Source organism: Lepisma saccharinum, assembly GCF_977018435.1.
Source record: "Lepisma saccharinum chromosome 15 unlocalized genomic scaffold, izLepSacc3.1 SUPER_15_unloc_1, whole genome shotgun sequence".
NCBI classification, from domain to species: Eukaryota; Metazoa; Arthropoda; class Insecta; order Zygentoma; family Lepismatidae; genus Lepisma; species Lepisma saccharinum.
The window spans coordinates 1,876,824-1,889,607 of NW_028142892.1; the positions used below are offsets into that span (position 1 = coordinate 1,876,824).

Consider the following 12,784-nt stretch of genomic DNA (forward strand, 5'->3'; position numbering starts at 1 on the left):
TTCTCCTTTGAAAATTTAAAAGTCAAATCGCAAAGCTTGACATGACTCAGGTTCGCCAATTCCATATATTTTCTTAAAAAACCCAAATATACAAAAGAAATACACCATAACTGTCTGTTGTTTACTGCATCCTGAAGGAAAGAAATTTTTCATTCCCTAAACTTTATAATGAATAATACCCTTAATACTAACAAATTCGTATGTTTATACGATGTAAAAAACAATAATATATACTATTATAAGACTAGAAATCACAAAAGTTCATGTCGTTAAGCGAGAAAACTCTTAATGTATCACATGTGCGTGTACGTAATGTGTATTATGTATAATTGCTCATCAACCTGCTCCTAGTCAAGAGTCTGTGATGCCTCGCCACGCGGTAACGACTCTGTGTCTCCCGCGAGGCCAACGGCTGGAGCGTCTTGCAAGATGGAACGGAATTCACAATGTTTATTTATATTCCCACTTGATATAGACTCTTCAAATAAATAAAAAAAACCTTAAAAAGGTGCACAAGTAAGTACACGTAAGTAAGCATGTAAAACATTGTCACTTCTCACTGTTTTGTCCGTGTGAAAACCTGATCATATCAAAGTGCGTATGTTTTACAAACTACGTAGCACTGTACTCCTAACATCGCCGAATATATAAACTTGCATGGCTGTGTTGCACATTCCAATGTATTATTATACAATATTCAATGCATATAGTGAGTTACACTGAAAACTGTCGCTGGTAAAACTTAATTATAGCGTTCAATTTTCTTTTCTACGTTTAAACTGTACACTGTATACACATCTATGGCGTGGTGAATACCTTTGTATGACTGCACACAAAATTAATAATCTTCCAAGTGACAAAACTATGTGCTTGAGTTTAAATATCAAATAAATGTTCTGCGAACAAATGTGTCGCTTTCAATATTCCATGTTGGTGAGAAAAGGGAAAAAAAAATAACAATAATACCTGCATGCGACAAACATATGCATAAAATATTGTCACTAAAGCATGCTTTCTAAAATGTTCGAAAGTGCTGAAATTATGTTTTTTATTGCTTGCATGTCCGTTTATTTATTGAACGTGCAAAATTTCATCGTAAAAAAAAATTATGCACTAATTGCACTGGTCAATTGACACCACTGGTGCTTGTCGCTTCCTTGTAGTATACTGTGAACTTGAATGCATATAAAACTGGTTCTCATGCATGGCACAAAACTGAAGATGTGTATAAGGGCTATGGAAAAGTATTGTTTCCCATAATGCATGTTAAATAACCAAATAGATACACATGATAGGAGCTCGCATGTGTATGTGTAGAAACACTGTAGCACAATTCTGTAATTATTGTTTTTGACCAGAACTGCTGTTTGTAGAAAATACGTTTGCTATGCTGCTTCTTCTCTCTGGATTGCTTGTCGTCTTGACTGCATGGGGCAATGTAAAAAATGTGGTAAATTACCCGTAGAACTTGGGAAATGGGGAAAAGTTGTTGTTTTAACTGCAAACAGTGTGGAGGGGAATTTTATCTAGCTTCATCACTAGGTGCTGTGGATAATGTGTAGTCCGCTATACTGGGAAATGTATGGTTGATTACATCCTTCCTGTAAGGTAGTCTCCGTGTAGTGATAAATAGAAATGTCTGCATGTCTCCCTCGTAGAATGGTAATCAGTCTTTCTGCCTGGTAATAATAGACTGCTTGCGGATGTCCGTCATGAAAAATGCCCATGGATGGTGTAGGTATTGCTTGTCCATGGCGCTCCGTATAGACAGGTTAGGTTAAAAGGAAAAATTATGACAACGAAAGGAAATAGCAAAAGGATTGGGATATATAATTCAAGTATGCATGTACACAAAACCAACTAATTTCCACTGCCTTTTCTTTACAATTAAATTAAATTGTCTCATCAAAAATAAAATATGATTAAACTAAATTGATAAAATAATTGCCATAACTCTTTGAAAATAAATAAGGAAAATTTAAATAAAATATCCAACCGTAATTAAAATATTAATGTCCATGATTAATGTGTTGCCTTAACCTATTAATTATGACTGCGCTGCTCTGAATTAATCTGTTTCGCAAGCTGATGATGCTTATAAAAGTAATATCCTAGGGTTGCGGTTAATAACACATTCCAAATAACAAAAACTAATATAGACATGGGCAATGGGTTTAAAACTAATTCCTTAAATGAAATGTTCTTACTAATTGATTGATTAAGTTGCTTTAAAGCAAGTTCAAGCGAAGTCCATTGGGGAATAGTGAAATCAAATAAATTCTTGGGAATATTAGGTAGTAACTCAATTTCCTGCATTTTGACTTGTTCGAAAGCTAAAATTCTTGTGTGTAAAATTTGTTGATCCACAATAATTTGCGAAAAATCCTGATAATTAAAAAAATAAAGATTGGCCTTCGGTAAGCTGAACTGATCTGTGCGTGTTCAAATTATTATTCAAATTCTGAATGACAATAAACTGACCTGAACCTGATATTAAAATACCATTACGTGTCCTAATAAACTGAAATAATTTATTGTCAGTAATAGATTTCACTTCAAAATTACAAAATGTAGAATTAATAAACAAAAATAAGTGTTGCAAGCATGTTCTAAATTCTGTTGAAATTCAAAAAATTTATTATGGTGTGAACCCTAAAAATAAATATATAAAATTTGTGTTGCGCAAAGCAAGCTGTTAATATCTAAAAGGTTGCTTTGACAAGCCTCTAATGGCCTCCTAATAAACGATAGGCCGGTGCAATTTGCCGTGGTTCATAAATATGCAATGTAAGACAAAATTTCAGTAAATGCTACTTCTGACTTTTGTTGAAACTCCAGGTGGTAACAAACATAGCATCAGGGAATTAAAAAGGTGAAATTCAAATTTTAAACACAATGAAATTAATAAAAAACTTTCTCAATTTCAAATTTCCTTTAAACAAAAGAAATTTATCCACTCAAAACTTCTTGAGTCCGCCGTATACCTCAAATCACTTGGTCGTGGAAACAGACCCGCCGCGGAAAGGTATACTTGACCCATATAAGAATGGTGTGTCAATCCCTTAGGTATGTTTAAACAAAATAAATAGAGAATAGTTGTGCTATATATTAGAATATAAATACAAATTAATAGTTATTACCTACTGTACTAACATTAACATGAAGTTAATCAGTAAGAAGTAATGAATTTATTGCTGCATTGTCGAATAAAGTGCAAATTGGGTAAGTGAGCTAAATTTCCTGATAATAAATATTAATAATAATAAATTCTCAAATTATAACATTTGTGGTAAACCACACTGTTTAAATTTGGAAAGGCTAACGATGCCATGGCGACTTTTGCTGCACATGCCTGTGCTAATCACCGAGGCTTAGCCTGGGCATGTTGCTGACAAATTTTGATTACTCTAGGTGCATAAAGTGCTGAAATTGCCCTTTTGTAAAATTTCCCTGATTTTATCAAAATTTCGTTTATCTTTATCCTGATTTAAACCAAATGGACGTCGATTTCCCAAAAAAAAATTTACTTACTATAAATATCTCTATGAAAAACGGAAAAATTTTGCGAGAAAAACGCAAAAAAAATTCGTCTTGTTGTTCCTTTGTAAAATTATTGGTCGTGATTAGTCTGAAGTGCATAAATGCGACGTTTACGGAAAAAATTTATCTATATAGAACAAAATATCCCTAACATTGTTTACATGAACTTCTATCGTAAAAATCAAATTCTGATGGCTATATGCGTAACTAAACTGATTCCCTAAAATTTTAATGGACGACCGCCACTAATGCGAAAAAAAATGCAAAGCCTATGGTAAGTGTTTTCTGACTTCCAGCGTGTTCAAAGTACTCGGGAGAGAGCTTCAGTGCGGAGAAAGGAATTTGCTGATACCAGACAATCTAAATTGTGCAAAGTTGCATTCTTCGTAGTCGCTTGGAAGGACTGAACTAATTTCTCTACAGCGAGGAAAATCGTAGGCTCGCTTGTCGTGTTCGGGCGACATCTTCGGGTACGTTCGGGGAGCGGTCGGAGAGGTGGAGGGGAAAAAGTCGCTGCTCCAGGCAGCGAGCAAAGGGACAGAGGAAGAAAATGCAACGCCATGATTCGCTGACCACCAGCATGATGCGTTAAAGTTTACAAAACTTTAACTTACTACGAACAAAGTGTAGTAACAGCTGCGGGAGTTCGAAATAAAGTCAAGGTCTTTGAAATGACGTAATAAATGGCATGGAAAGAGAGAAACCTTCGTTGTGCTTGCGACAGCGTGTTTCTTGAACACTTCCGTGCTCGTAATAACAACAGTTGGGAAGCTGTTAGCAAACTAAATGACTAAAAAACCTTGCATAAGGTACAATCAAACGTAAAAAATGAATTATACTTAAAATTTAAATCGTAATTAATATAAAATTCTAGGCGAACGTGAGATCGTAAAAAATATGGTCTGTAAACGATACAACAGGTTCGGGAACCTGAAAATTTGGCTTACATTCTGCTTTTAAAATAACACTTGAAACTTTCCCGACTTTTACTGGTGACTGATTCGCAAATAACTCTTTAACTTTTACAACTGGCTGAACACAGTGTGAAATAGGCAATTCACTTTCCATTTTGCGGCTGTTTTGAATAAAATTAAAACCCTTGCTTACGGCAAATTTCTGAACTCTATCTTTAACGGATAAAATATTCTTTGGCAAATCTATACTGTCGTCTTTAGTGACTAAACTATTTCTGGAGAAATCTTGAACTTCTAGTTGTACCCTAGGTTGAATAATAATGGACTGAGGGAGTGGAGGCGGAATTGGCGGGTGACTCGCTTTTAATGGTACCACTTCAACAATCGGTGCAATATCGTCGTAAATCTGGTCAATGGGCGGTGGATCATTATTAAATTTGCTTAACGGTAAATCGTTGGTACACTCATGGTCATAAGTAATAGATTTCTTGCGTTGACATTGAAAATAACAGATTATGAAAATTATAAAAATACTAATAATAAATGTTGTTAATAATAAAATTGTAATTATATTATAAGGATAGTCAAAGGACTTGTTGAACAGATAAATAAAATTAGAAGCTTTTACGTGTGGAAGTAATCCGTTTAAAATAACTAAAATCGCAATGATTTTCATGTTGCTTAGGCAATCAAAACAAACAGTTCTTCAAAACTAACACGTACTTTAAGCCTGCCTAGTTTAATTAGTAGATAGTTTAACTCAACTTTTAATTATTTCTAACTCTAGGCTCAATTTATCTGCGTAATTTATTTATGTAATATAATTTATTTATTCTCTAAATTTATTAGCACTGGTTAACTTATCTTATTTTAAATTTTACTACAAACTTCTCTTATCTACTTTCAGGTGTTATTTCTATTCTTAAATACTTAACATCAATTTAACCATACTAAGGTACAAGGTAAAGGAAAAATTGAGTCTGATTTACTCCTGACTACCTGAAATAAAATAATAATTATTATTTATGCGATCTTTAAATGCATTAAAATACTAACATCACTAAAACTTGAAGAATCTTTAATTCTCTCTACTCATTCTAAAATATGCTTAGCATATTATTGTGGCAAAGCTTTAAACTAAAACCGTTGTGGTTTAATCATTATCATTCTGCGATGGCAGAATGGATTTCCAGGATTATCGGTAGCTATCCAATATCCGAAGGAAAATACTTGTAACTGGAGCGCAATAAAATCTTGACGTCGACGTCTACATATTCATATAATATAAATATTCTCATAATTGGCGCTTAAAATAAACTTTGCTAATATAATCATATACCTTCTTCTGAAGAGTAACTATAAAATTCTAGTGATGTATTCGCTGAGCTAGTATTATTACATACTGCAAAAAAAACTTTTGTGCCAAAAGCACATTATTAAATAATAAGTCTGCTTTTAATCTTTAATAATATTAGTGCTATTCTATGATAAATTATTATTATTATTATGTCATGCAAGTGAAATTAAAATGTTAAACCTGTTACTTTAATAAAAGCCGTAACTTGGAGCAAACTAGCAATATTTATATTTAAGATTTTAAAACAATCTGCATTTTAAAGTTTTTAACATTCGAAGCTACAACGTGCTAAGGATAAATATTCAACTGTCAAACGAAACAATGGTTCGGACAGGAAAAAAAAATATATAAATATAAACTAACAATAAAATCTCGTTAATATGTGAGAAACGTCCACGCCGTGTGATGCTCTCCTAATTCTCTTCTAGTTATTCAAAATAAGTTGGCTGTGCCTAACTTTGCTTAAAGCATATAAGTATATGTATATCTGTGTACGGATTCATTCTCGTCACTACTGCTTACCTGTGAACGGACATCTCTCGTCACTGCAGCCTAATTATACATCTATTACTTCTCAACTAGAACTTTTAATTAATCGGGCGGTTTATACCCTAAATCACGGTACGCCACTCTAACTATATACGCTTGGCGTAATAGCGGACATAATTGTACAGCGTGTCGAGGAATATAATTAGCGTTTCGTTTCTTTACATATTAACATGAATTAAAATTTTCAGGCAATGTATGCGTAAGTTAAGGTAACGTAAGGCAAGTGACTATCTCGTATAAACTTGACTATCTCCTTAATCTAAGCTCCCTTCATGAGGTGCTAGGAGACTTCAGTCATTAAGAATATAAATGAGTGGTCCTCGGGGCCTTATTCGTTCCCAAAACTATATATGTATATAAAAATGTAATATCCTCGTTGCAAAAGTCTTAGCAGTCATAGTTCAAGCATTCTAAATCCTTTACAAGGTACGGTCAGTTTTAAACCAAATTTAAATTAAACTTTTTTTTAAAAAAATTCAATTAATAATAATAATAATAACAATATATTGACTCAAACAAGCTTACTCTGTGCCATAACTCGTTAAAATGCACCACAGTGCCGATTGACTCTGACTCGGTGGCACTAATTTATTTTCCTCATTCATAAATAACTTTAAAATCCACTTTTAATCCACGTTGTTAATTAATTAAAATGTTAAGGGTAAAAATCGTTTACTGTTCACTGTAGCTTACTGCATCCTCATAACCAACGTTGTAATAATTTTCGTATTCAAGATTATGTAAAAAAAAATTCTAAAATCACTGTCAATGCAAGAAATCTTCAAATCTAAATGCCTTTCCCTTATTCCTTATTTAAAATTCTGGATGGTAAAAAATTTTCTCAGGTGGGAATTTGTCGTAGCCATGGTACCGGGTTCGTGAGTGAACCACAGAGCTACCAGGAGCAGATTGATAGGAAAACGTCCACAGACGTCCCTGGCCGACCGCATTTTTGGCAAAATGTGGCTGCCTGAAACCAGACATTGAACCTTCCGCCACGCGGACTGCCGGACGCTCCTGATACCATAGCGCCAGCCCGACGCGGGTAACCGCGACGGAGCTAGGGCGCAGTTTCCTTCGCATTCTACATTTCGCTGATTACCGACCGAAACTTGAAGTCGATAAATTTAATCAAATTCATCCTCATGTTAGACTAAACATCTATCATGGCATATATAAATTCTTCTCCCCCCATAAATGCAAAAAACTTTAAGCCCTATGTATTTTCAAAATTAATTTTGGCAAGGACATACTAACGAAACTAAATAAATGAGCAAAATTTTGGGATGGGATTGAATTTAAACTGGTTGAAAATTTCTTTTCATTTCTAAAAAAAAAATGAAAAGACCCGCAAATCTCCACCACGTGTCAAAATTTGGGGTGGGGAATAATTCTAAACTGGTTACAAAGACTAATCTTTCAATTTTCATTTAGTTCATGAAGAAATAAATGAAAATCCCAGCACCTCGACCACGTGTCAAAATGTTGGGTGGGGAATAGTTCTAAACTGGTTAACAATTAAATGCAACTCTTTTCATTTCCGAAGAAAATGAAAAGACCCAAAGCAACTCCACCACGTGTCATTCTATAGAATGAAGGGATCTGAACCAGTTAATTGATGGGGTGATGTAAACTACTCATCATTCATCCTCTTGATGAGACCACTCGTCATTGACATGACGAGTTATTGCTTGGCATGCGAAAGGTACAAATTACACAAAGGAATTAAACTACTGAAAAGACAATGGCAACTCGTTGTATTTTGTGAACCGTTGAACCTGTGTCATGGCTGGGTGTAGGATAATTACCTGTCTAACTGAAGTCTCTGAGCTGAATCGAAAATAGCGAAGTCCTCTGTAAGCTTCTCTCTAAGTGTTGACCAAAGCGTGCTTCCACTATCGACCTCCTGTCTTGCTGACCTCCTCTCTCTACCAACTCAATTCCCAAAGTCCAGTCCCTTCCCAGCTTGTCTCACCTCTATATTCCCTGGCCATCGAGCTCTTCCTCGATGCCGAATCGCCGAATCGTGTTTATTATAATTGCTACCATGCAAACCGCTGACACCAAACCCAGAAGTGTTACCTGTTTCCTGAATGCTCAGGAGGTTTGCATGGCACAACACAATGCATTGTAAACATGCCTAAGAGGCTTGAGACAGCTGAGAAAAACAAGTGAATGCCCTGGTCAACATGAAGCGTTCAGAGAGACTTAATAAAATAAACATACAATCTTAGGGATTGATACGAAATTTAATACAAAAATTTAAAAAAAATCTCTTTGTAAATCCAAATCGCAATAAAAAAATGTTGCCTGAATAGTTAAAATTGTGTTATTAGAATAAAAAATTACATAAACTTGTGAAATAATACCTTAAAAATTGAAAAGAAATGTCTTTGTGAGTAAAATATAAGAAACAAAATGTTGCCTAAATAGATGAAATTGTGTTATTTGAGTAAAAATAAGCCTAAACTTGTAAAATAAAAGGGTAGAACTTGACAAAATATACTTTTGCATCCAAAATATAATTGAAAACTTTCTTGAATAGACTAAGCCGTCTTACTTTGGTAAAATAAACTTAAAAATGAAAGGGTTAAAGTTGACAAAACACACGTCGTGTGTACAAAATCTAATTCACAACACATTTAAATTGTGTTATTTGAGTAAACTTGGAGAATAATCCTGTAAACTTGGAAATCTCTCTCTCTCTCTCTCTCTCTCTCTCTGTGTGTGTGTGTGTGTGTGTGTGTGTGGGTGTGTGTGTGTGTGTCCAAAATGTAATAAAAGACACGATCAAATCGTGCTATTTGAGTAAATATTAGGCTAAACTTGAGAAATAAACAAATAAAAGTTGAGAACACACACTTTGTGTGCCGAAAATGTAACTAAAAGTCTTTCCTGAATAGTGTAAATAGTGTTATTTAGGTTAAAAATAGGTATAAACTTGTAAAATAATAAGTTAAAAAGTTGTAAAAATATCTTTCTGAGTCCAAAATTTAATAAAAAAATGATGCCTGAATAGTATAAATAATGTTATTTGAGTAATAATAAGCCTAATAAACAGATAGAAGTTGAGAACACACACTTAGTGTGTCGAAAATGTAACTAAAAGTCTTTCCTGAACAGATTGAATTGTGTTATTTGAATAATAATAAGCCTAAACTTGTGAAATAAACAGATAGAAGTTGAGAACACACACTTTGTGTGTCGAAAATATAACTAAAAGTCTTTCCTTAATAGTATAAATAGTGTTATTTAGGTTAAAAATAGGTACAAAATTGTAAATAATAAGTTAAAAAGTTGTAAAAAAATGTCTTTGTGAGTCCAAAATTTAATAAAAAATGTTGCCTGAATAGTACAAATAGTGTTATTTTGGTAAAAAATTAACTTAAAGTTGTAAAATAATAAGTTAAAAGTTGAAAAAATGTCTTTGCGAGTCCAAAATTTAATAAAAAATGTTGCCTGAATAGTACAAATAGTGTTATTTTGGTAAAAAATTAACATAAAATTGTAAAATAATAAGTTAAAAATTGAAAAAATGTTTTTTGTGAGTGCAAAATTTAATAAAAAATGTTGCTTGAATAGTACAAATAGTGTTATTTTGGTAAAAAATTAACTTAAAGTTGTAAAATAATAAGTTAAAAGTTGAAAAAATGTCTTTGCGAGTCCAAAATTTAATAAAAAATGTTGGCTGAATAGTACAAATAGTGTTATTTTGGTAAAAAATTAACTTAAAGTTGTAAAATAATAAGTTAAAAGTTGAAAAAAATGTCTTTGTGAATCCAAAATTTAATGAAAAAATGTTGCCTGAATAGTACAAATAGTGTTATTTTGGTAAAAAATTAACTTAAAGTTGTAAAATAATAAGTTAAAAGTTGAAAAAATGTCTTTGCGAGTCCAAAATTTAATAAAAAATGTTGGCTGAATAGTACAAATAGTGTTATTTTGGTAAAAAATTAACTTAAAGTTGTAAAATAATAAGTTAAAAGTTGAAAAAAATGTCTTTGTGAATCCAAAATTTAATGAAAAAATGTTGCCTGAATAGTACAAATAGTGTTATTTTTGTAAAAATAAAAATAAGCTGTGAAAATGTTTGACATAAAGTCAAAGTTTGGTAAAAAATAAACTCAAAATTAAGTTAAATAGCACACAGTAACATACATTTACTACCTAAATCAATAATCAAAGGGTCCTAGGTTCGTTACCCCGTGATAAAAGCAAATGGTGAAAACTGTAGGCCCCGTCCCTAATAGCTCTCCCTTCTTCATAGTACAGATAAAAAGACCCTGCGCTAAAGCGTCCTGTGCCTTGAAGGCAAACCTGAGCGGAATATTAATTGGCGGCGGAAACCGGTTCTACAAGCGACGCATAGCTTCAGAGATTTAACCCTTGCTGCGTATTTCCAGACATCCTTTGTTGTCTGGTTGAATCCCTCCCCTGCCCTACGGCATTGCATAGCTTTCCCCTGTTCTTGCGTACTGGTTAACCTTGAAAAAACCGGTTCTGAAAATCTACCGACGCGTTCTCTGATTGGTCAATCGGGTTCCTTCTTTGTCCTGACGTTGTGACGTCATTTGACCTTGACCGCATATCTCCCAAATTCCTTTCTCGTCTACCCTCAGCGCGGAGCGCGGAGTTCACCGTCTTCTGTCTAGCGTGTTGCACCACCGTGTTTCATACAATAATAACATACATTATTACATAGTACTAATTAATAACATTACATATCGCGGGTTCAAATACCGGGACCGTCCCAAATCGTAATTGGACCTGTACCTACACCCATTACCACCGTTCATAGCTGTTCATAAACCATAAACTCTTATTTTCAATATTATAAACATTAATATTAACATTTTATACATTACATACTTTGCAGTAATGAATATAAAAACATATGCATAGCGTTTAGTACCTCTAATTACCTTCTATATACATATTTTTCATAAAATAAATAAATATATATTCATAAAAAGTTATAAACATGCAAATACATAAATGTAAAGTACTCTAAGTACATGCAAATGAATTCTAAGTACGTGCAAATTAGTTCTAAGTACGTGCAAATTAGTTATAAGTACGTGCAAATTAGTTATAAGTACGTGCAAATGAATTGCGAATATTAAACGCCCGAGGGCACAAACAGCCACTGGCGCAGATCGATACTACTTTCGTTTGACATTAAGCGAAGAAATCGAAGCATTATTGTCTCCATAGATACTACAATTATAAACATACAAATGAAATCGCAAAACAGAAATGAATTGGATAAGAATGCGGCAACTGAAGATACATACCTGCGATTTTACTCAGATTCAGAAGATTCATTTTCACCCTCAGTGTCTTCATAGTCGGAGTCCTGGAGGTTGATAACGAAGGGCTCCATGATGCTGTCTCGAGAGATTTCACGGTGATAATCCTCTTCTTGCAGACGTTCTGCATGTTGCACACATTTATCCCAGGCAGAAACTGGCACGTTCGCTACAGCCTCGTGCGTCAAATTTTCGACATCAGCCATTTTAAAAGTGTTGTTTTTATTTTCTGCAACGTAAGATTTCACTTGCGCCCAGATTAATTCGATGGGGTTGTAATGGCAATGGTACGGGGCCAGACGCACAACTTGGTGGCCGAATCCTCTTGCAAGTGTATCCACTTCGTATGATTTCGACGTCGGCTTGTGATCCCTGACGAAAAGTAAAAGCTCTGCTCTGGTTTGCGAAGATGCGTGGGGAATATTGTGTTTTTCCAGCCACGATATTATTTCTGCTTTCCTGGTATTTGTTGTTGGGGCCTTATTTAACTCTACAGAGTGTACGCTGGCATTATCCATAACTATAGTGGAATTTGGAGGAAGGTTCGGAATTAATTTTTCTTCAAACCACTGCTTAAAAACAGCACCAGTCATTTCATTGTGGTAATCGGTAGATGTGCTTTTCGAATTTGCTCTGAAAATCAATTTGCAATCTGGAAGGAAGCCGGTGTTTGCAGAGCCAACGTGGCAAACAATCAGACGCCCCCCCTTTCCTACAGGAACTTTTAGGCCACCCGTACCATCATCGTTTATTTCTGTTTTTCGTGTGTGGTTCAGGTTAACCCACGTTTCATCGAGGTAGAAAACAGGTGATTTTCCTTCTTGTTTGATGCAATGCATCTTTCGCAAGAATGCAGCTCTCGCAGCTACGATGTCCGTCCTTTCCATTAACATCTTCCGTCCATCATTGCATTTTCTATATTTAAACCCCATGCTCTTTAGAATACGCAGCATTGACCATCGGCTTCCAACAAATTTACATTGCGCCTTCATTTTCTTTGCGAGTTTCAATGATGTAGGAAATTCATCATTTTTGTACATGTTCAAAACTTCCCTGCGTAATATGCATCAATATCGGTAACAGGCTTTTCGCGGCGAGGATTTTTGCCTGGTGAT

The 12,784-nt window shown here is 34.2% G+C and overlaps 1 protein-coding gene across 1 annotated transcript; it reads right to left on the reverse strand.

Annotated features, from left to right (window-relative positions):
• Window positions 1–11,662: 11,662 nt before the first annotated feature.
• Window positions 11,663–12,562, reverse strand: LOC145982229 (uncharacterized). The gene has a single exon (XM_083115799.1). It carries the CDS (start codon window positions 12,560–12,562, stop codon window positions 11,663–11,665), a length of 900 nt encoding a protein of 299 aa, XP_082971925.1.
• Between the last annotated feature and the right edge of the window lie 222 nt (window positions 12,563–12,784).